The following is a 25,117-nucleotide window of genomic DNA, read 5'->3' on the forward strand; positions in this document are numbered from 1 at the left end:
CAGCTCTTCTGCTTCAAACAAGCATGCATTTAGGAATAGTACTTAAACATGAACATGGTTTATGCACTTCACTGGCTGCAGTCCTTCAAAAAGTAGCAGGACCTTTTTAGTTAAACCAGTATTGGAGATAAAGATGGTTTATTACTTGTACAGTAAGAGTGTTTCTTAATGAGTGAATATGAAATAACAAAGTTGATGCTTTGAAGAAAAGACAGACTGTGACCATCTATTGATGGGATCTATGAAAGCAAGGACCAAACACCATAAATGTATAGAATTTTATTATGATGTGTACATTTTGTTTATGTAAAAATGAGAATCTGTGTATTACACAGAATAATAATCACAGAGACTAGCTAAATCATACACAACCAGTGAATGCTGGAAGTGTGTTCGTGTAAGTTACATTTTGACAGAGAGACTAGCGATTAATCTGGTGACATTTAATAAAGTATATTCTTGGATTCAAACAGGTAGTGGAATAGCTTGAGTAACTGCATTGATGAGGAGTTAATAGGGCAACGTAGAGGAAAGTTGCATTGATGTGTTTGCTCTGTTTCTATTTGGACAGAGTTAAAAGTTTGGCTGAGGCATCTGTTATGTCACTTTTGCCTTGGTTCTTCCAGTAGAGTTGCAGTTGGTTCACGCTGGTGTAGCTGGGGCTGGATGCAAGATCCTTGTTTCAAGAAGGTTGCAAATAGCATCTCTTACAAGCACTGCATTCACCTATGATGGCAGCAGAAACACAACGTATACATATGTTATTAATTTGCTTCTTGTTGGCAAAAATTTGCACTCCTAAAGAGTTCACTATGTTGTAATAAAGCTGGAGAACAAAGAAATTGCTATTTCACTGCATATAAGACATGCGTAATCCCCAGTGAGTAGTTAACATTTGGTGAACATAGGAAGAGCTCTGGTGCTGGCAACGTCTGTCTGGCACGTGCAGTCACATCCTTCACAGCTGGGTTACCTTCCACAGGCTTTTCTTGCAATTAAGTTGGAAGAAAAAATTGTCCTTATGTGCCCTAGATAAGTTGATCTCTTTTCTTTAGCTAGCAGAGGAAGTGGAAGGCTCTCAAGCTTACGAAATTATTAAGATGGAACTCCCAGAAACATCTTGTTTCTGAGTTGTTTAGCCATTGATTTTTCCATGCTGCCCTTCTCTTTATTATTTATACTGCTTTCATTGTTGCTACCACACATAGACTGGTGGATAGTCAGCAAAGAGTTTGGTTGAATTGTCCATCTGTCTGCACTTTTGCTTGGAGTCAAAAAGGGTTTGAAGCTGCAGCCTAAAACTTGCATAGTCCGTTCCCCTTTAAACTCTTCTTTAAGAAAATCACATAGGTGAGAGAATCATACATAACTAAAGGAAATACATGCATAGTAACTTCCTCACCTGTAACTACCTGGACACCATTCAGTACTAGTATTTAGCACGAGACCTTTTACAAGGTCATTCTCTTTTAAACTTCTGTTGGCTTAAGTGGTGCAACTCCTTTTCTAATACTGTCTTCTGTCAATTACTTCTGTAAGAAGTGAGCTTTCATTTTTCAAATTCTAGTGCAAATTGCAGACCAGTTATAAATAGTGGGAAAAATAATAATAAAACATAACTAACTCCTAATTAGAAGTCTTGATAAATATATTGTAGAAATTTCACATCATTTTATACTACCACACAGGAATGGTCATTCCCAGTCTGCAGCAACTTGTTAAACCTCAATATGTGACGCGTGGGATTTATTGTTATAATAATCTTGGGTTTATTCTGAAAATAAGTTTTCAGATACCTACAGTTCAATTAATTCCAATGCTTTTGTGTTGGGTAATTTTGTTTGCAAGAATAGTTGTAGTCCAATATCCACAAGTTTTCTTTCTAAGCAGAGTCCTTGATAACAGAGGACCATACAAAGCACAAGAACATGTCATTGCTACGTTCATATGCCTTTGGGAAGGAGGATCCCCACAAACAGATGTTATGTGTGATTAGAAATCTCAGTGTAAGTGCAGCTCTATCTTTAACGCATCACTTATTGTGCTTGGGAATCCACAAAAACACATACATTACAAAATCAAAGAGTTCTGTGAGTAGTATATAAAATGGGAAAGGAATATCCATAATTACCTTGCTGCAAAGATTTTCAGGCTGTATATCCCTGTATGCGCAGAGATTGCAGCGTGAATACTTTACTGGTGATATTTGTGTTTCGGTGCACAGAGACTCTTCTCCCTAGTGCTGCATGGTTTCAAACTGAAGATTTTTCCCTTGCCACTTAATGGGAGGACTGATCTGACATGAACTTTTGAATCTCACAGGACACTGGGCCTTTCCCTCCCCTAATTACATTTTTTACAGTTTGCTTGAGGGGGTGCTTGTGAAGGGATGCATGCAGCTATGTCTCAGAAAGATTTCTTTTACAGAGGGAGGAAAGATTAATTTGTTCTACTAGGAAAAAAGGGACCTTCTCCTGTTCTGTAACATCAACAGTACCATCCTCTGGGTGGGTAGGAGAATGTTATTTAGGAAGCCTGAAATTTCAAGTGTTACCTCTGATCAAACTCTTCCTTAAGCTCTTGAAATATGTTCCAAGTTTGCAGAATTAATGAGATGACAGTTCAGAAGGTTCTTGTAGCTCTCTTTTAGATTTTGTTTTCTTTTTTTTCTGTGTTTGTTTTGTTTGGGTTTTTTTTTAATTTTAACGGATGTACTTACTCTTGAACTGAAAAGCACAGTTACTAAGCAGGTTAACAGAGAAGGTTGTATGTGGTTTGTTTGAAAAATAGTAAGAGAAGACGACCTGTTTGCAGACTCCTGGTTTTGTGACTCAGTGTGCTGATCCAGCAGCTAGTGAGTCAATCAGACACTGCAGTATCTGCTTCCTTGGGAAGTCCTTTTTTTCTGTACACTGTATCCCAGGTACTTACAAAGAGAAACCAGAAAATAATCACTCAGGTACGTAAGAGTGGGGTGCTCAGCCCTTCAGAGCAGATGAAGCATACTGAAGTTTGTTCTACCTGGTGGCTATTGCATCTGGCTACTGAGATCACTGGATCAGACTGGGGATGTGCCCTTGTACAACAGGCTCACAGAGCTGCAGATCCTGCCAGTGTTGAATTCCCTGGGAGTTTTTCCATCATTCCTCCCTGCTGGCTGCTGAGGAGGACAACCAAACCCATTTTCAGGGGAAATTTTCTTGAACTGAACAAGCTGCTCCCAGATTTATCCCTAGTCAGTTTTAAAATGTGTTTTCAAAGGAAACAACTGTGGAAGTGAAACTTCAAACATGTTGCTATTGTAACTTGTTTGTGCTAATGTAAAGATCTCACCAGTGCTAGCATTGATGGGGAAACTTTTCCAGATGTGCCTTTTGAGAGGCCTGAACATGTTGATGTCTCTAGGGAGCACTCAGCCGCTAGATAAAGCCTGCTGTGTGATGGCAGGAGGTGGGGGCTGAGCCACCTCCATACCAGGGGTTTCTTGGCTATCACAAGACAGCCACTGTTAGAGTGAAACATACAGGTTGGGATGGTGGACTTTGGTAGCTTGCATCAAGTACCAAACTGATTGCAAGCCTGAATTAGCCAGAAAAAAGTGAATGCTGCTTCTTAGATCCTGTCCTGTACTTAATGCCAACACACAGGGTGAAATCTTCCCTGGGGTGACCTCCTCTCTTGAATTCTAGGTCTGGAGCCTCAGGCTGTCTTACGCAGGTCTTTGTTGCAAAGGAGAAAAATACCATGCTAATTGAAGACATATTGCTGCCTCTGGACAAAAAGGGAGAGTCCCTATTTGGCAAAATGAGGAGACATTATGGCAAAATGGAAAGCTGACAGTGTTTTGACAGGTGGGAATACAAATCCTGGATAAGATCCACAGTTGGAGAAGGCAGGTGATCTATCTCAGTACTGAATTAACCGATGCTTTCCAAAGCACCTGAGGAGCATTCCAGCATGTGGCTGTACAGAGCCACTGCTTGTTAGTTCTAACTTGTATGCAGCTTAATTTGCCACAGGTGGGTGGAGGATGAGCTGTGTTCATGTACCATCTTTGCTTTCTGGTTTTCCAGTCACAAAACTGGAATTCTCTTGACCACGGGCAGCTTGTTTGTTGAATCATTCACTTGTGTGCAGACAGAGCTCAAACCTGTGGCCATTTTCCATGACAAAGAAGCCAGAGACTATTATTGTTAAATCCCCACGCTCAGTCTTGGAGCAAGATTTCCTGTCCTTGTCTTATGAGTATTGGGTTTTTTTGCTTGAAGTAGAAAAGTATTATAACTACTGTAGGGTACATGCCCACAACTTCTGGTACGCACTCAGTCCCACTGATTTAGAACAGAGGTATAGCTACAACATTTTATGCGTGTGCAGAATTTTCTCACTCGGCGTAGGAAAAATGGCTAAGCTTGGTCTTGTGGCTAAACATGAGATTAGGAACAGGGACATCTAAATTGTGCTTTCAGCTCTGTCAAGGAATTGCTGTATTTTTTTGGTTGAGTTATTGCTGACTCAATTTCCTCATTTATGAATAGTAATAATTTGATCTCACGTAGTTAATCTCTCCATATGTGAGAACTGTATATCCAGACAAGTATGAAATAATAAATAATGTCAATCAGTAACTATCCTTGGTGTCTGAAGGAAAGATTAAGAAAAACAAGGATTGGTTTTGTTTTCTCTTTTTTTCTTTTTAAACTATTAAAAGCTAATTTTAACTTACAAATAATAATATCTGTCTTAAGTACTGATTTGTTAATTACGGTATTTAAATGCATGGTTCAACCAACTAAATGCATTTGAGAGCACTTCTACCTCCCATCCAATTTTATTGAACAGTGTCAGATGTTTCTGTATTTCTAGTGAGCTAACCTCATACTAGAGCCATGAACACAACTGAGACTAGATTACCATCCTGCCTTGCTGCAAATCCTGACAGGCAGTACAAATTATGGTTCACAGTAGTTCTGGTTTTGTTCTCTGAAGTGGCTGGCTCAGCTATTCTTTGCCTTCTTTTCTTGGCAAGGTTGGCTAGGAGGTACTTGTAGCCATTAACTAGTGCTCTTCTAATTGCCAGGGACTGTCATAGGCAAATCCAAGGACTGTTGTATGTTTGATTCATGGTTTGTCTGTCTAAACAGGACTCTGAGTCTCCACAGTTTTGCCCTGGCAGTCTTAGCAACAGCTAGTTTTACAGTTGGTTTTGTATCTGACTTGCTTGGCTTGTGAAGCTGTAGGCCTTAAGGCTGTAATCAAGAAACTATAATCCACCCTGTGGAAATGTCCAAAAAAAAGAAAAGAGGGAAAAAAAGGGTCATCTGTAAATAAGCAGCTCCTAAACTGCTCTGATGAACATGGGTGTCTGCCACAACTTCTGGTGAATCTGTGATTCCGGAGCTGCAAAGCAGGGATAAAGCCGCATTCCCGTTTTCTTTCTGAAATTGCTATAGGCTCTTGCCAAATGAAGCCTCTGCCTCCACCCTTTCAGAATGACGTGTGTGTGCTAAAGAAAGCATACGTAATGATTCACAAATTAGAAATTCCCCTTAAATATCCTGTAGGTTATATCTAAGATTCAAAAGAGACCTGAATGTGTGTTGAATACTGATTATCCCTGATTGCTTATATGGTCCAGGATATACCATTTGGCTTTGAGAAATGAGCCATTTCTTAAAGAAAAGAATTCTTGGTATCTGCCTGATCATCTGTGACCAGGCATGTCTTTCAGTTTATTTTAGATTTTTTTTTTCCCCATTCACTGCAGATTGTGTCAGTAGTAATTATGGTAGTCCAGTAGGTGTAGTAAAAAGAAAAAAAATATTCTAGATTGAGTTGTGATGCCCTCTGCATTGCACTAACTTGCTTCAGGGCAAGAACACTGATTTCAGGACCAGTGTTTCTTTGCTTACTCTACAAAGCAAAGAGTGTAAGATACAGCGTTAGGCTGCTAATTCACATTTTATAGACTGAGAATGGAAAATTGCCCCAGAATAAGGATGGGTAATGAGATACCTTCTTTTGCACAGATGTGAAACAAGGGGGGAAGGCTAGGGGAAAACTCTGGGTATTTTTGGTTTGTTTCCTGGAGGAGAAGGCAGCCTCATGAGGATGCTTAATATTATGTGTGTTATAAATGCTACCATGTATCACCAGCTGTTACAGATAGACATTCTTATTTACAGGAATCTAAGCATGAAATGGCCATGAAGAGTGTGTCTGAGAAGTAGCCACCGTTTAACCCTACTGACGCACAGCAGTAGGACCATGGAAGGAAACCTACACTGCTTTTTTCCTGTGCTAACGTTTCTCCTTGGATGAAATAGAGAATTTTAACCTCTGAGTAGAAAATGTTGTATTTTCATGCCAATGCAATGACTTATGATAATTTTAATGTGTAAAGTTGAAATAGTTTCTTTGTGAAATGTTTGCAGTCACTGTCTTGTGATGCTACTTACTGTTCTGGGTGCCTTGTTGATAGATAGTGTTGGCTGGACAGTAACTGCTTTCCTTAGAAAAACTTGAATTTAGTTTTCATTTAGATTTGGAGTAAAAGGAAATTACTCCCCCCTCCCCCCTCCCTTCATTAATTGGGAAAGAATGCAATAACTGTGTCCCAGAACAGCAAGCTGAGTCATGAGCAAAGCACTCACCTGAATGGAGAACAGGGTGAAAGAATGGGGTCGTGGTGCTGCTCAAGAATGGTTCTTGCCTGTGTCTCTTTCAGACCACCCCAAACCTAAATTATCTTCCTGCGAATACGAGCATCAGGCTGTCAGTGTTTCTGTAGAACTGATTTTTGACCAAGCCTTCAGTTTTTCAGTGGGAAAAATATTGTGTTGAAGGAGTTTTTTGACCACTTCTGATGAAAGCAGTCGTTATTTTTACAGTTTTACATTAAAAACAACCCAGCTTGGAAAAAGCCTACTTGCAAATGTGAAAAAAAAATAACAAAAAGATAATTGGTTCTTTAGGAAAAAGCACATGCAGTGATACTTTTCACGTGGTTTTTTTTTTTTGCCAGGAAGCGCGTGAGTGTAATATAGAGACCTGAATACTGCCCTGCCTCATCTGTGCATTGGGGAGTTTTGATGGGGGTGGGGAGAAACGTCTGCTTACTTGCCCTCAGACCCAGTTTCAGGCCAGGGAATGGCCCAGACATGGTATGAATACAGCCCTTGGGGTTTTTCCTTTTTTTTTTTTTTTTTTTTCTTCTTTTCTCTCTTCACACAATGGGGTAGTCACCCTACATTGTTGATGGCTTGTGTGCTTATCAGGGGCAGGACCGGGCAGATAAGATATGTTATGTCAAAGCTTGCTGTAGATACTTTCGGGTGCTTCCATTTAAAATGAGGGTATGTTTTGAGGAGGTGCTGAAAACATCATTGCAGAAGTCTAGCCGGGGATGTTGGGCTTCATGCTAAAACAGGCCAGCTTCTCTTTTTGCTCAGCTTCTGAAGGCTAAAGGCGAACGATACGGGGAGAAGAAAATGACGGCCAGGGCGTAACTGCAGAACTGCAGACGCTTACGGGTTTCGGTCGTACAACGAACAGGACGGGTGGAACACGCACCCCCCTCGCCCTTGCAGCGCACGGCGGGGACGGGGTGAGGAGGATTCCGACCCGGCCCGGGGCACCTGCCGTTGCTCAGGCCCTGCGGGGCCACCCGGGGGACCCGCCGCTGCACAGGGCGAGGCCGGGGCGGGGGCTGGATGCAGCCGGAGGGCGGCTGCTGCGGAGCTGCGGTGCTGCGGGCCGGGCCGGGCCGAGCCGGGCCGGGCCGGGCGGGGCAGCCCCCCCGGCGCGGGGAGCGGCGCCCACCGGGCGGCGCTGCGAGGCCGGGGCGGGCGGGCGCGCGCTGCCGGGGCCGGCGGGCGGCGGCGCCTCCGCCCCTCGCGGGCGGGGAGGGGCCGGGGCTGCGCCCCGCTCCACTCCGCGCCGCTCCGCTCCGCCGCGGCTTCGGCAGGGCAGCGTCCGCCGCCGGCTCCGAGCGGGAGGCGTCGGGCTGCCGCGGGACGGCGGGCAGTGCCCTTCGGCGGCAGAGGTACGGCTCCCCCGCCCCGGGATCCCCCGCCCGCACGGCCGGCGCCGGCCCCGGCCCCGGCCCCCTTTGTTGTGCGGGACCGGGGGAGCGGGGGGTGCTGCGGGACGCGGAGCCCTGCGCCCCGGCCGGGCTCGGGCACCGGCAGCCCGGCGGGAGGGGACGGGACGGGAAGGGACGGGACGGGACCCGCCGCGCCCCCCGCCCCGCGGGGATGGGGATGGGGATGGGGTCGAGGGATGGGGTCGGTGCTGCAGAGGCTCGGGAGGGGGGGAGGTGTTCGGCGCCGGCTCCTTGGCGAGGAGGGGGCGGCGGTGCCGGGGTCCGGGTGCCGAGCACGGGAACCTCGGCGCCTCCTGGGCGTCCCTTCCCGGGGCAAAACTGCGGCTTTGGGACGGTTTACGGGCGTTGTGGCTTTCGTTAGCATCTGGTGGATGATTGTGGGCTTCAGGCAGCTTAATTTAGGCACGAATGCTGGTGTGCACACGCAGAGAGATGGTCCGGATCTTAGCCTTTAAAATAAGAATGTGCGTGTGTGCTTTTTCTGGAAAGAGACCGTGGCATCTGTTTCTTCTTGTCTAAATCACCGTCTGCGCACAGCTTTGCTTCATTCAAAAGAGCGGGCTTGGGTATGGGGGAGAGGGGAGGACCGTGGGAAGAGTGCTGGTAACTTGGAGCAGGATGATGAATTCCGCCGTCGGGTAACTTTTGGAGAAGAGACTTGAGGAAGGGCTTTCTAGGGCACGGTCGTTGTCCCAAAGAGCTTCCCTGAGGGGACGGCTTGGTGTGGCCTCCCAGCTAAGACCATCTGTCTACGCCTATGGAGGCCAAGGCTGTTGGGATTTGGTGTAGGACATCTGCTGCCGCTGTGTTTTGGGAAGGGCACGCCTTTGTTCCTCGGAGCGGCCAGACTGCCCCGTGCAAAGCAATGGCCATCCTAGCAGGGCCTGCAGGAAGCAAGGCCGGCGGGGTGGTCACGAAGTGCATAGGTGCAGCGCTCGCTCGTCTTGCCCGCCGTACCTGTGTGCTCGTACATCCGTGCGCGTGCATGCTGTTTGCTTTTTTGAGTAATTTAAACCTTTGCGGTTTCAGATGAAGTGATTAAGTCAATTGCCATGTATTTAATCAGGACCACTGTCCTAAAGGAGAAACGTAACAGGCATGAAATAAAAGCTAACTACTCTTACAATGTATGTTGGAGAAGCTATATAAATATATCCAGATTAGAAATTACCACTGGAAGATGTAAAGGTCAGGTAAAATGGCTGACTCTGCAATTTTAGTGTTGAATCATGAGTTTTCCATATCCGGCTGTCCTATTGTTAATTGTGAATTAAGGCTGGCAACAAGCTGCCCATCCTTCCCTGGATGAATCATCACTTTGTGAAGCCCTGTGTCAAAAACAAGGCTTTCCCCAAAACTGCGCAGTGTTAGGGAACAGAAATAGTTCGACCCATCTGTTAAAGTAGAGTTCAGTTCTTGGCCGCTTCTAAACGTATTAAAGGTAACGATATTCTTCATGTGTTTTTATTTCCAGTTGTCCCAGGCCTGAGTTTAAGAATGTCTTTAATTTAGTGCTTAATGCAACGTGCTGCCTCTGGCTTGATTCTCTGTGAGGGTGGAATGGTTGGAGCATTCCCGTTATTCCCAGAGTAACATAAAGTGGTCACCGCTCATGTCGTCGTTTACCATCATGTAGCAATTACTGGTGTGTTAGGTTACCGCAAGTTTCCCCCTGTCCTTAGGAAAGAAGATGTTTCTGAAAACACCTATGTGGTGTTAGGTGGCCTATCTGATGGACATCTTAAAAGCTTCTGACTCCGTATGGGCACCACAAATAGATCGAGTGCTCTGCAAGGCAAAGGTGAAAGAACTCATGAAAGCATCTTAGATCACAGAAACTTGCCTTTGTTTTCTTTCCTTTCTTTGTAAGAGACCTTGTTAAATCAGGTCTCTCTCTGAGGAAACGATGCCAAGGGACGGTAGTTTAATTTAGCTCTGTGTGTTAGCCCTCTCAAACGTTGTGCAAGACTTGATGTAATTCCCTTTAGAAGGGCAAATGTACATTGCAAGCCTACTAGTGCTTCTGGGGGAAGGGAAAATAAAAGTCTGGCAAATGAGTGGAGGAAGTGGGAGAGAGAAATTGGAAACATAAGCAACCATTAATTTTTCCCACTGTGCACTCTTAAGAAACTGCTGGCAATATACTGGAGATACTCTGCCTCATGGAAGTGTCATGGACTTGCTTCGCATGATCCTCTGAGATCATCTAGTTTCTCTGAGCTCTGTGGGAACAGAAATTCCTCATGTTTAAGTCTGATCTCATCTTCCTTCGGCAGCAGTAATAGCAGTGGCTTGGGAATCGGGGAGGAAGGTGAAGAAAGCGCAAGTGAGACGGTTTGGAGAACAGCTTAGTGCTTGTGTAGGCCAATCTGGACACTGTGTTTCCTCCTTTCACTTGCCCTATGTGGTCAGAGCTGGGACAAACGCTAATGTACCCGGCAAAGTTAAGTGCTCTGTCAGTGTGCTAAGCTTATTTAGTGCAACTCGCGTGTCAGACCATCCTATAAATCTTACCTTATATTTCATTCATCCTTTTTATTGTGCTAATGAAGAACAAACTGAAATGGAAAATGGTGACTTGAGTGATTGTATGCGTCAAGCTTGGGGAATTTCCTGAGTTTGATGAAAGACAAAAATAACGGCTTTTTCCCTCCCCTAATAGCCATGTAGTTAGTTTTTTAAATTCTCACAGCCTTCTAAGTAGCTTCTCCTGTTTGTTGGGGGACTACTGGCAAAAAAATTTAGGAAGGCTGCGGTGGTGATGACCAGCCCTTGAGTCTGTAACCTGATCCACAGCTTTTTCTCTTCAACTGGGAAAGGAAGTAACAGCTCCTATTACATCCTTATGTAACCTCTCCATTCATATCCTTCAAAAAGAAGGAAACCAGAGCTTGATTTCTGATGTATAAACTAACATCAAGGCCTGCTTTGTCATAAAGAAGCAGTAAAGAACACCATTAATTTTCTTTTGTTTCGCAGTTCCTAGAATGAAAAAAAAAAAAAAAATAAATTTATTTTGTGCTGATGGGATAGTGGAAGGGGCTGCAGCTCTTTGTCATATGCTATGAAGTAGCTGTTAAAGAGGACACTGGAACTGCAACAAGGATCTTTTTGTGAATCTTTCCTGGTGGGCTTGAGCATTAGTCTCGAAACATTCACCCTTTACAGTTGTGCCCCAGTTTGCTTGTAGATTGTGAAAGCTTTGCTCTTTTGGTTTGTATGACTCCAGATTTTGGTGTCTGAACAAAGTGTAGAGACCAGGATCTCCTGGTTTTTTTGCTGTTGGACTTAACAGCAGGTGAGAATGGTGAGGGAAGAGGAAGGTGAGGTTCTCAAAACTTTTCCATGTCCTTTCACATATATATATATACACACACATATATAAAAATATACGAAAGAGGTAGAGTAGGTGTTTCTCCAAGTAGAATAGCTGTTTCTCCCTTCAAATAGGAGAAGTACCTCTGCTCACTGACCAAATAAAGGAAGACTTTCTGTGACCCTGTCTGGGGTTCCCAGCTTCCATATCTCAGTAGTGACGTTAACTGTTTTCCACACTTTCTCATAATTTTTGCCTTTGGTCTCCTACCAAGCTGTTATTTTCTCTAACCAAGTGGCCTCTTACTTCTTTACTTGCCTCTGGTACCTGTTGCCCATCCTCCAGAAGCCACTGGCGTATCGTGCTTGTTGCAATCATATCCTGTATCTGGGAGGCAGGTAACTGTGAAATGTGTGGCTTGATCCTCGGGGACCAGCCTGGCCTGTGACAGGCTCTTCTTTTAGTAGGGCTGGAGCAGAGTTTTTATGGTATGCGTGGCCATTTTCAGTGGCTTCTGGCATTTTTGATCCTTTGCTCTGTGTTCAAAGAAACTTGCAGTAAAACCAGGCAGTTTCTCACCTTTTGCTTACCTTTCTTTTAAGTAACTGTAGAGTCTTTTGAGTTGCTTGTAGACTCAAGATTTTGGACTAATGTATCATCCAGCTGCAGGGCTAGAACCATCCAAATTTTCTTTTCCCATGCGAAGAGCTAGTGGCATAGCTTTTAGTGAAAATTGTGCAGACACTTAATCTTTTTGTCTCTCCTAACTCATTGTTACTGGGAAACTTCCCATTTGGTATCAGTAATTAACTTGTGTCCATTTCTGGATATATTTGAAGTCTGCTAGCAAAGTCACTGTGGTGATGAAGATGTTTCAGTGTGAAAGACTGAAGTTTCAAAATACAGTTTCAGAGATGAACAAGAATTATCAAGTCCCCTTTTCAGATGCAAACCGGTTGGGGAATCCTTCTGTGCAGACAGTATAGCACGAGTAAAGGACCCCAGAGGCAAGAGCAGCATCCTTTTCTCTCCAGTGGAAAATGTACACACACATATGTAATGCACACACTAAAGCTCCAGCCTTTGGGATAAAAGCAGTCGAGAGGTGGCCTCTAGCCTAAGTAGCCAGATTTAATGTTTCAGCAGAGAAGCTGAAGGCCTAAGATAAGGAATCCAAATATGCCTTGTCCCTGACTTTGTGCAGTGCTGCCTTGGAATTGCTTCGGTGAGGGTGTACTAGTAAACTTTGCCTTGTTCTCCCTCTCTTGTAGAGGCAGCAGTCCTTACGAGAGTCTTACATTAGCAGAAATCCTTACACTGTTGGGCAGGAGGATCATGAAAAGAAAAGATACCAGGAAGAAAGAAAAGGCATATAGGAAGTAGAAAAAGAGGAGATAATTATGAGGAATAGGTGCCGAGTTAACAGAAGGGTTGGTGGGTGCTGTACTATCAGAAATACTTGCTGTAGATTTCCTTATTTTCTAAATACAGCAGCAAGGAGAGACTCATTTTTCCCTACTGTCAGCAGAAAGCAGTTTTTAAAAGTTTGTGACCACAGCCTCTGGTCAGCATTGGTACAAGTTTCCTGGGCCCACAAATATGCCCTCTATGCAAGCTGTCTTCCTTTTTGCTTTCTGCTTCTTTTTCTGTAATTTGCCTTAATTTGCATAGTTTGTATGCTCTAAAGTGCTACTGGGGGTACTTTGAGTTAGGAATAAAAATAATTAAACTACAGGATTTACTACAATGGAAGGAAAAACAGGTAGAGAGCAGTCACATCCTGAAATGTTTCTACTCTTTTATATGTATTTTCTTTATGGAGTCTGTTCTTCTTCGTGTCTGCAAGAGCATACTGGTGTTTGAATATCTTTGTAAAGACTAGGCCTTAAGGTAACCAGTTTTTATGCGCAATGGAGCATATGTAATGTCCTGATACTGTGCTTTAATCTTTTCCACTGACCTTTGAAGACCTGCACGAAGTTTGAAACGAGGAAACCACTGAGTGGTAAAGTGTTGAATTCTGTATCTTGGGAAAGCATGACCAAAGGAAGTTGCGCATTCTTTCTGTATTTTAATGCCTTTGTGTTAAAACGATTTGTAGGACAGTTAAGGGTGTCCTTTTAGATCAAAGAGGTATCCTTAAAGTCCTTGTTGCATAAGGACTGTTTGGATGGCACTGTAAGGAGAAGTTAGTTCTGCTCTTCGGAGAGCTGTTGAAGGGAGTGAAGTTGGTATTAATCCTCTCCATTGTTCCTCTGCGGAAGCAAGTAAGCAGCTTAACAGAGGGGCACTGGTGACACTGGCTGAGAGATGATGTGCCATTTCTTCTGGGACTCTGGGGACCAGTTAACCATCCACCAAATAGCTTTGCTAGAGAGCTTTGTGGTCGAGGGAGGAGAAAAAAGCTTTTTCTAGCGAAGCTCATGCTTATCCCATGTGAAAGAAGGAATACCTGGGATGTTTAACTTGCAGCAGGAATACCAGCTGCTCTACCTTTTCATCAAGAGAGGCTTGGAGAGAGGTCAGAAGGAAGATAGTAGGGGTTGAAAGGCACATTGTTTTGGGGGAGTGGTTAAACCTACAGCTAAACCAGTAACCAGTTTGTTACTTGAGTGTCTGGAGACCCCTCCTAATTTTTAGGTGTGAGAGTAGGTCTGTGACTGAGGGAGCAGTCGAGCTTAGTCATGCAGGGTGAACTAGGGAAGTGCTGATTCCAGGTGAAACTTTGGAGAAGGAGAAAGAGTAGTGGAGGGGGTGAAAATGAAAATTAATCCCTCTCTCTCTCTCTCTGAAGGAATATTCCTGGTTGTAGTGAGGAAATACTGCTGCCACAATGTACCTGGAATCCTCTGTATAGCCTTGGTTAACTCTGCTCAGCAAAGATGGGCTCAAATAGGAGTGGGAGCAGAGAAGGGCTATTGAGATGGTCAGGGGGGTGGGGAAGCCGCTGAGAGGAAAACGAGCAATACTGGCTATGGTTTATTCAGAATGAAGACCATGATATGATCCTCTGTAAATATTTTCCTGGGAGGGAGAAAACACATTTAAATTTAAAAACAAAACCCCAATAGCATTAGCACAAGCAAGAAGTGGATTTTACCTGACCAGGAATAAATTTAGGCTAGAAATTAGGCACACTTTAGGAACAATTTCTGATGAAACATTAGAAGTCTGAAAAATTGCACTCTGGAGTAGTGCAGTATAGTAGTCATGATTGTATGATACAGTAGTTTTGGCACCCGTTTCAAACATACAGAACAGATATAGCTATTATTGCCATTGTTCAGTTCACGGACTGTCAGGCTGCGGGAGTTAAAAGGGCTCTGGAGATTACCTTCAGTGATCAAAGAGTGCAAGGCTGTGTTAAAACAAAGTTTGCTCCAGGAGAAACCCTGGAAAATCTTTTGGCAAGCAAGGGTAGAGCTGGAGCTCCTTGTACCTTGTAACAGGTTTCTGACACAGGGGAAGCTTGCCTGTATCTCATGTGAATAGATCTTTTTGCTTCCTAAAACTGCCAGATGATAGTTCTCACTGAAACAAAGCGAGGGAAAAGTCAGAACCTGTGAGTGTGTGTTGAGTTTGCTGTGAGACTGGCTGTTTTCCTTCTGTGGGAGGGAGGTGCTTTCCGTCAATGTTTTGGGAAGGTGTCCTCTAAATCTGCGAAGTGTTACATTTTATTTGGAAGTGCCTTTGTTTATCATGCTAGATGTTAATAAAAACACTGTCTGCTGGCTTCTAACATCACGGACAGCTGGACAAGAGTGATTACTGTGTGTTGAAATGCAGCTTCTTGAACTGCTCCTATTCTCTGAGATATCTCTTGTTAAGAGATACACAGGAATAGTTGGAGATACCTTGATTTAAAAATTGATGACTTTTATCCTGTGATTTCAGGTGTCCTACTGAAAATCACTGTTGAGAATGAAAATGACAAAACTGTGGATATAGTTCAACACTTGAGACAAGCAAACATGTCTAAACAGTCCACATAATTCCTCTAAGCCTCCTTTGCCCTTAAATAGATGCTTTTTTAGCTTGGGTTTGGGCAAATTGTGGTTCCTCTTCCTGCAACACGTCCAATTTTTTTCATTTTCTCTACCTCCTTTGCTGTTCATTAAAAATAGCAGTGTTTTACTAAAGAGAAATTGATGTGCAGAATGGACAGTGATGGAAAATTGTAGGGTGAAACCTTGCACTGTTCTGTTACCTTGGCAGCTAGTCCTGGGAGAAATGGTACTAAACAGAGTCTGACTTCCTGCAGGTTTTTTGTCTCTTGTGACGGATTGACTTGCAAAGAAGCAATAATTTCTATTTGAAGCTTTTCTGTGGCTAGGGAATTTTGTGGAGCCATTCTTTCTGCAGTGGCTCTGTGGTACTTAATAAGGTGTTTGTTCTCCTTGCAGCCCATGTCTCTGATGGGACACTTATGCTCAGATCTCTTCTCCTGCCTGCTTTTACAGATGCATGGAAAATTAGCTATTCTGTTGTCCTTTACTCTTCTGTCTGAATGAAATTCAACATTAGGCATGTATGAGAGAGTAGATGCATAGAACAAGACATGGACAGCTAGCATGATTTATCTTATTTTTACAAAACTCTAGGCTAAAAACTTTCCAAATATTATTTACAAATATATGACAGTGAGGTTTCCAGGAGGGGGAAATTGCAACAGGTAAGAATAAGTTACCTGGGGCAGTGTTTGGGTGACTCCTTTTTCTTCTGTTTTAAATGGAAAATGAAAGTGAATAGTGTGGAAATACTCAGTGCTTTCAGCCATGCAAATTTTAGCTTTACCCAGAATTTTACTGCTTGGAATAGAATGTGGGTTCATGGAAACTTGGACCTTCTTCCCCTGTGGGTAACTGTGAGTGCGATGGTGTCTGCCAGCTGCTCTAGGAGTTACGGGTATGCTCGGTTATCGTGGGTGGCTTGGTGGGTAGAGAGGGGCACAAGTGCCTCTTCTGGGATCTGGATTTCCTGAAGCTCGTGATTAGCTTTGTGTTTGTCCATGCCAGTTTTAAGTCTGCTTCAGTGACTGCTATGATGACTTTCTGTAGCTGCTTTTACTTCTGCAGTTGGCTGCTGAGTGAAGCTGCAGCGTTACCTGTTCTGTTACTGCATATTCTGCATATCTTCAAGGCTTATCACCAACTGCTTAACAGGCAATGCACACAAGCATTTGAGGAGATTAGTGTGTATTCTGGTATTTTAACCCTGTAGTATTAAGACATCTCTTATTACCTACCTTACTGACATGATATAAATTGGTGTTCACTCCAGTTGCCCTGCCATAGATTTCTTTTGCCTGTATCAGGGAAGTGTGGTGCATGTGCTGACTGGAGGAAAGCAAGGCTTGCTCTCTGCCCATGCGCTTGTGTGGAAGGGAAAGTAGAAACTCTATTATAATAAAAGTATAAATGAAAGATCCAGATTACACTGGATTGCTGAATCGCTCCCAAAAGTGAAACCTCAGTTGAAAGAAATGTTTTGACTTTGTGAGGGCTGGTTGTTTTTAAGTAGTATTTTGTGAGGATCTGCTACCGTGTGATCTTTTGAGCGTAAGCTCTGGCGTGGTAGCAAGCTACTGGTGTGTGACATACAACAAACAAAAAGATGCCCCAAAATAAATAAGTGCTGCCTTGGTTTTTGTGCCCCTGTTCTGCAACAGCTATGCAAACATAACCTTTGGATTGGGCAGGATCCCCAAAAATTGGCAGAAATTTTTAGGCGGCAGCTTGAAAGATGAAGGTAGTCAGTTTAAAAGGGCACCCCCGCTTAATGGAGTTCAGATATCCAGTAGTAAAAGCTAATTTTTGTGGTTTTGGTTTGGGTTGTGTGTTTTTTTGTTTTTTTTTTTTTTTTTGAAAGAATGAGGGTGTTTTCTTTGTGTTCATGTTCTGTGCTGACAACTTTTTAAAAATCATGTTGTCTGAAGAACACTGTCAGTCTGAAATCTAGTTCTTTGGTTTAGGGGATGAAGGCAGGACCTTTGACAGCTTTTGGTTTTGCAGCCACATTTTGCTCCTTATTTTGAAAAAGATTCAAGAGAATCTTAACAATGTATGTGCCAAAAAGAGACCCCCTTTATTCCTGAGTATTTTATCCCTTTCTGTAGATGTGGAATGATTATAAAACTCCGTGGTTAGGCAATGACTTAAGAAAAGCCTCAATGTAAGAAACCACCATGAATCCTGCTTCTGCTGAAGTCAGTGGGAATTTAACCAGAATTTTGGACTGCAGACAGCCTTGTTAGTGAAGACCTATTTCCAGATGCATTGAAAATGCCCAAGGTGTTTGTTCTCCCAATTAAACAGAAGTAATTTAAAAAACCAAAACAACTGGCTCCAGAATAACCATTTACAGAAAAGGCTACTCCACACCTATAATCTTTGAAGCCTGTCAATATAATCCAAAATGTAAAGGAACCTTTGCAGGGTAAAAAGAGAGTGCTAAACATCTTCTGATTATTTTAAGACTGTATTTTAGCAGGTGTTAAAAAAGGGTGCCTTAACAATATTGAAGGACACAAATGTTTTTCCCCAAACCTAGCATGACTGTATGACCAACCCAGATGAGTTAAAGCAAGGCTGCAAGTTGACTTAGGAAGTAGATCAACCTCTGAGTGCAATTACTGGTGGCAGTTACTGTGTTGTGGTTGCAAAATAATTATTAGAAGTAATTTGAAAACCTGTACTGCTGGGAGTATAAAGTAGAAATAGTAGAATAGATATACCCCACGGTCTCTTAACAGCAGGTAATATCCATGCTAATGTTACTCAAACTAGTATGCAAAAGTAACAGAAAGTAGCCTTAGAGAAATGCAAACACAGCCCCTCGCTCCTTCCCCCAAGCTCATGTATTAGTCTTTTATTAGCGAAGAGAAGGAGGGCAAAGCTGTATCTTCTTCATAAATGCCTCAAGTTATTTTGTTTTTGTGGTGAGGTGCTGTGTGCCTTTTACGTGATAGGAGAGCGGTATGTAGTCTCGTCAGAAAGGACATGGCCAGAGGCACGAGAGGCATCTTTCTCGCTTTTGGGGGATTAATGACAAATAATTACTGCTTAATGTAGATTGTAACCAAGCTGATGTAAAAATAAAAAACCCCACCCCAAACCCCCAACAAAACAAAACCCCCCAACAATACACCCCCCCCCCCCCCCCCAACAAACCCCAAAGAACTCCAGCAACAACAACCAAACCTCTCCCTTTTGCGTTTATAAAGGACCCAAGTCCTGTTAATGAAGAAAGTTTCGGCCACTGTTTATGTCAGTGGGAGATAATGTCCCAGCGAACATTTTGTACATGTCCTAATGAAGTCTAATTATTCCACTATCAGTGTTTCTAACCTGCAGTTAAGCCTCCGTTGTTAAACTACTAAAAGATGATAGTGCTTTACGTGGTTGCAGCTGTTTGTTCAGCAGTACTTTAAGTGGCCAGTTTCTTTCTTGAAAATTACCCAATCTTTAGCTAAATGCATGGCGTTTGGTAGCAGGAGCCAGCAGAGCGTTCGTTCGTCCTATGGGATTCTGCTGGGCAAATCTTCTGTCATCTAAATTGCAGTCACTGGTGTGCAACTCTGTCCTAATCTGATGTTGCTAAAGAGCCGTTCCCATTTAGCTGTGATGCTGAATGCAAACATTCCTGCAGTCCTAATGCAAATATACTCTGTAATGCTGCATTTTACTTTTGTAATTCACCAGAGCTGTTTGTTGCTAAGTACTCAAGAAATCTGTACATGTGTGGTGTTAATGCCTACAGAAAATAAAGAGAAGTTGTGCAAGGCTTTCAAATAATAGCTCTTGCTTGGTAGGTAAAATGTGGGAAGCATTAGCTCATTCAAAAACCCCAAATTATAAACTTTTTCAGTTTGGACAACACTGATTTGTTGAGTAGGACTGTGGGAGGAAATGGAATTTAGAAGATACTCAGACATTAGCCAAACCAAAAGAGAAGATGGAGAGTCAGAGGAAGCATTTTAGTTTGAGTGTGCTTTTATTGCTGTTGCAATTCTTGCAGGAAGAAATCATGGGCTGCAACATCACGCTGTATTCTGCACGCTCTTTTCTTCAGCACGGTGATGGTGCCCGAGCAGCATCTGTGAGCAGTCACAGCTGGACAGAAGGGTGCAGGTGTTCCTAGCAGACAGTGGCCAAGCAGCAGACAGAAAATGCTGGGTGCACTGTTCCCCTGTAGCATCCAGAGACTAAGAAGTTAGGGGCTATGGAGGGAAAGGAAAGATTTTCTGTGGATGATATCAATGTTTTTTCATAGAGGCTGATGTCAGGAAATCTAGCTTTGAGTGAAAAGGACGCTATAATAGTTCAGCTGCAGGGTCTGCCTCAGTTTACCTGGTGAACCAGCACAAGCTGATCCAATGGACTTGTGCCTTCTGGGCATCAGTCAGAGGCCAGTGATTTGTAGGGTTTGTTGGGCAGCAGAACAGGATGAATTTAAATCCTGCCTCTTGATAAATTGGTACTTAACGCTTGTCATGAGTAGTACAAGATGGCTGTAGTCCCTCTTAGTTTTGTTTTGTTCAGGTAATGACACTGTCCCCCTTAACTGCTTTAAGCAGCAGTGGCCTGTTAGTGTCCCTGCTCTGTGTGGGCTGATTTCTCCTTGACAGGAAAAAAAGGGGACGAGTGGGCAAGCATAATTACAGCCTGATGGGGGCTCAGGATCAGACCTGGAACGTGAAATCAGTTTGAACTCCGATATTGAATTACTGATGTTGCAGGTTGTTCCATTAACTCTTATAAAAGAAAAAGGTGTTCATTTTCGACAGAGAGTTGGTGGTAGTGAAATCAAAGGCTTGCTTTTTGTTTGTTTTTTAATAGTCAGAGCTTGAAGCATATGTGAATACATCTATTGTGTCAATTTTGATGGTAGGGAAATTGTCCTTTTGCTGCAGTGTCACAAAAGGAGAAAAACAAGCCACCTCTGCAGCCAGTGATAATTCCAGTGCAGCAAATGCAAATGTGTGTGACTGCACATCTGTAGGAAGCTGCTGACAATTGTTGCTGTTTTACTGTATGAGGGTGATGTGGAAAACCTTGGACGATTCTGTGACATGCTGTATGCCAATAAGGGGGTATTACTTCATTTCCCCCTTAGAGAATGCGTGAACTTAATTGTACAAAGCTTTTGGGGTTTTGCCTATTCTCTGTATCATCTTCTATTTATAGTTTTCATTAGCTGTTGTTTCAGACTGGCTAATAAGACTGCTGTGGCTGTGGAATAGTGTAATTTTTAATTTGCCATCCTTGGGGCCAAAAGGGACAAGAAGATTTTAGATTCAACTGGCCTAGCTGGATGGCAATCCCAGGCATTGCAAATAGTAGATACAACAGTCTGTGTTTTAAAAGGCTATGTGTAATGTGGGAGCGTATGTGTAAAAGCATTTTACAGATGTAGCATGCCCAACACTTCTCCCGAGCGTGTTGTCCAACATAAAACAGATCAAGCTGTGAAGGATTACTGAACAATCTTTATTTTTCTGAGAATGGAAGTGTGTTGAAAGTGTTCTCACTCCATTGAATTAAGGCCTAGATATGAGACCAAAGTGAGGATGAGCAGATTTGACAAATGACTAGAGAGAGGGGAGGTGTTCTGAAATGCTGCCGATGTTTGCCTTAGGGATAAGAAAGGTAAATTTGGGGGAAGACTCAACCGGTAAGTGGGTGTGGGTAGGAGAGATCAGGGAATGTTTGAGGAAGAATCTGATCTGCAGACTGCAAGTGTTAGAAGAATTTGGGTTTTTTTGCTGAGCTAATTTCTTGCTATATTAATAATTTGCAGCTGTAATCTTTAAACAACACTTGTTTTTCTTGATGTCAACAGAATGAGATGTTGCAGTCGCAAAAGCAAGGTATTAGCTAAATCAAGGGAGTACCACTTATATTTTTAGGTTGTTTTTTATGAATTATATAATATTATATATTAAACAATTTATTAGTGTTGGTTCAAATAGAGCCTCACAACAGCACCTCCATCCACCTTCCCCCATTCAGCAGTCTTCATTTGAAAATCACTAAATGTGTCCTTTTAAAGGAGACAGCCCATTCTGGTTCTTTCCTTGAACATAATTTCCTGTTTGCCGGTGTTTATTTACTCTTTCTCACCAGCACAGCTGTGGTTTCAGTCATTACTTATCTCTCAGGCACTGGGAGCATGTTTTCCCATCCCTCTCTTACTTCTGGTTCTTGAGAAATGTTCATCTTTTTGAAGGTGCATGAATACACGTATAGGTAGAAGCTGCTTACTTGTATGTATTGTTCTCCAAATAGTGCTGAGCACGCTGTCACCAGCACTGATGGGGTAAGATTTACAGCTGCAAGGCATCTTTGAATATATGGCAAATAACAAATACTTGGACATGGATTTGAATTGCTTTTCTGAGCTTAGTGACACGTTGCTAAAAATCTTGACTGAAGTTTAGTCTTGCAATGTAGGAAGGGTTTGTTTTTTGTTTTTTTTTTTCCTCTCTGTGTACTGTGCTGATTTTTGAGGGTTTTTTTTTAAAAGCTACTTTTAAAATCAGTATTTGGTATTTTGAAAGTGCTGTATATATTGATCTTCTATTAAATTCTTCTAGTAGATTGAATTCAATTATTGATTAAATTAAGTCTAATTGTTTAATGTATGTTTAAACATTGTTGGCTTTTCTTAACCGTGCTTTTTTCCCGTACTTGTTACCTTAGGCAACCAAATTATCCCACGAGCTTGCCGGGTCTTCCTTTGTTGTTAGCTAAAGCAGAGCAGGGATTATGACTGGATTCCACCAAGGTGGAGTCTAACAACATTGGTATGGCAGAATACTCTTGAATCATACATCAGTGTATGAGGTAATCTTTAATGAATATTTTGCAAAGGCTAAGCTATTGCCAATGATTTTGAGAATTCAGTGTTAAGATGTCTAGGCATATTGTCCAATTTTTTCATCACCTATGTTTCTAATATTTTCTAGCTTGCAAGTTAATGGAAATATTTTAGCCATAGTATGATGTTAAATTACTGTGGAAAAAAGCAAGCTGAAAATTAACCTTTGACCATAAAATTGAACTTTTCAAATATATTGATAAATTAATATTTGTATACAACTTTCTGCTCCTGCTTTTAATAGTAGATACAGTGTCTTTGTGCACCTCTTCTGCAAAACGTGCCTCTGAGCTTGGGAATAGATGATTGTTCTTGATGGGTTTGGCTGCTCTTGGTCTTGAAATTCCCAAGCAGTGACGCGTGAAATGTGGTAGGTGGTATGTAATTTCACAATGGTAGATGAGGTATGCTACTTAGAACTTAAATTTTAGGTTGAACTTGCCCATATTAGGATTTTTATGTTGGCTTTTTCTTTTTTTTGGCTACAAACCCAATATTTAATAAGTTTCATACTTGAGAAGGACTTCATTTTGGAAGGCTGAAAAAAAAATGGAGCCGTAGTTGATGTATGGGAAGTAATTAGGTCACTGAAACAAGACTGGTACTTTAAAGAATTTGTCTTAATGGAATGCAGAAGTTGAAGTAATACCTCTGAAAAGATTTTGTGAATGTTTAAAATCTTTTTGGTGATTCAGAGAGGTGAACTTTTAAGAATAAAAGTATTTTTCTCTACAGAAATATTTGTCCAGTGTTTTTGTTTAAAATAAATGCTCTTTTGTTTGTTTAGCAGAGTTGACTCAGCTTTGGTTGGTTACCGTAGTTCAGCACTGGTTTTGCATTTCCATGTGAATTTCTACTAATTCCCAGGCTTGGTTCAGGTTTTGGGGATCTTCTTGTATCACTTCCGTTAGCTGCCTGTGGAGCTGCGCTTCTCTTCGTTGAATTTGGAAAAACATCAAACACAACTTAAGTCTTGATCTAATATCCCTCAAATGTCACTTACTGCTCAAAAAATCAAATAACATGTAGTAACGCAGTGGCTGTGGACAGAAGCAAGAGATAACTAATTTAAAACGAGTAAAGCCTTTTATCTGATGGATAGCTACTATGGCAAGTTAACGCCGATTGTATAAGGTAATAGCTGTTCAAAGGAATTTTGAAAAAGAAGAAGAAATATTTAGAATTAAAATACGTTGCAGTGATAAGGGGAGCAAGGACAGCCTCACAGCATTTTGTAGCTGAGAGGTTACAGCTGACTGGTAAAGTTCAGCTGTTGTTCTGTGTAGCTGTGGCTGTGCAGTAGCTGGTTCTTGGTTTGTGTTGTCAGCAAAGTTGTTCTTTCACCTCTGCTTTCCAGTTTGTGGGCCGCCACTGCTAATATGTTCATTTTTCAATCTCGTCATGAAAGCTGAAAGCAGTCACTGTGTGCCTGGAGTTCTTGAGGAGCTCAGTTAATCTTTTCTAACATTTGGATTGGAAGGATAAAAGGCTGGGAGGATCAAATAGGTGTTGAGTTTTGGCCTGACCTTGATGACTTTGTCTGAATTACTTCCTTTATCAGATTTGATTATTTGTTTGATCCTGGTCCCCTGTTTAAGGCCGGCTTCTGCCTTTTGCTGCTCCAGTTCTATAGATGCAGTCTTTCCACTTGTCAGCTGGATTGTTGTTGCCCTATGAAAATGCTCCCTTAAGCAATAAAATTACAAATAAATCCATAACTTGATTGGGTCTGGTTAGGAAATGAAGTAATTTGGTAGCCTCACGTTGCCAAGAGCAGTTTTGTACTGGAATATAGGCACCCTAGAGTACAGGGCTCATTGATTAAAATAGAAAAGTGTGGGTTTTGTCTCTGAGTGGGTTCACTTAGTTGGTTTCAGTTTAAAAGTTGATGGAGTCGGAGAAGTACAAGTAAGGGTGAGAAAGAAATTCAGATTCGGGTATTGGCAAGTTTGAACCCTAATTTGACACACTGGAGATCTTGATGAAACTTTTGATAAAACTTGGGTTTGCGTACACTTGAACACTGTGTTGAAGTCGTCCAAAACATCTGGATGTGGTGCCCACTGGAATCTTCATTAGGGTTTCTTGCGGTTTCATATTTAATGTATAGTGGACCAGAAAGCATTGTTGACTGTTAGAAGTTAAATTTTTGGAATTGTGTGGACTACCTGGGTAGACAGAATGACTTTGAGAATGTTCTTGGAAAAATAATTTTGAAGTAGTGTCATTTGATGAGTTTTTAACTTGTTTTTAACTTAAACAGTATTAATGAATAATGCCTGTGAATAATCAGAATAATTTTGAGCTAACTTTTTGTTTTATTCTTGTTTGCTTCTTGGCAGGAGAAAATGGCCAAAATGGAGGTCAAGACGTCGCTTTTAGACAACATGATAGGAGTGGGAGATATGGTTCTTTTGGAGCCGCTTAATGAAGATTCGTTCATCAATAATCTGAAAAAGCGCTTTGATCACAATGAAGTATATGTGAGTATATGTTAACAAATAACATCCTAGGAGGAGCTATGTTGTCATTCTTAAAATATGTGTTTATTTATAAGGATACACACATAGACTGAATGCCTGAACATAATCTATTGTATTAGGGGTATTTTAAACCTTACTTGTGCTGTAGATTTTCCTGTACTGCATTGTTTGCATTTGATCTTTTCCTTCTGGGATATTTTTCCTTTTTCTTTTTTCCCATTCCACATCATGATGGACCTCTGATTTTCATAAAAAAACCAGTTCCAGAACTGATGATGACAGTAACTTTGATGCTCCTGTTGTCAGAGGACATTGCAGTTATAAATAATTCACTTA

At 42.1% G+C, this 25,117-nt stretch overlaps 1 protein-coding gene across 5 annotated transcripts in view; it reads left to right on the forward strand.

The window, feature by feature from the left end:
• The window catches only part of MYO1B (myosin IB), a 124,390-nt gene that overhangs the window by 1,607 nt on the left and 97,666 nt on the right, over nt 1–25,117 (forward strand). For 4 of the 5 annotated variants that reach the window (XM_049801243.1, XM_049801274.1, XM_049801265.1 and 1 more), the window contains exons 1-2: nt 7,936–8,044; nt 24,641–24,781. In XM_049801243.1, coding sequence (XP_049657200.1) covers nt 24,647–24,781 — 135 coding nt within the window. In that variant the 5' untranslated portion in view covers nt 7,936–8,044; nt 24,641–24,646. Of the gene's footprint in view, nt 1–7,935; nt 8,045–24,640; nt 24,782–25,117 lie in introns of those variants that run through there. The other variant, XM_049801254.1, reaches the window with a different exon arrangement.

This window comes from Accipiter gentilis, chromosome 1 (genome assembly GCF_929443795.1).
Source record: "Accipiter gentilis chromosome 1, bAccGen1.1, whole genome shotgun sequence".
Taxonomy (NCBI): Eukaryota; Metazoa; Chordata; class Aves; order Accipitriformes; family Accipitridae; genus Astur; species Astur gentilis.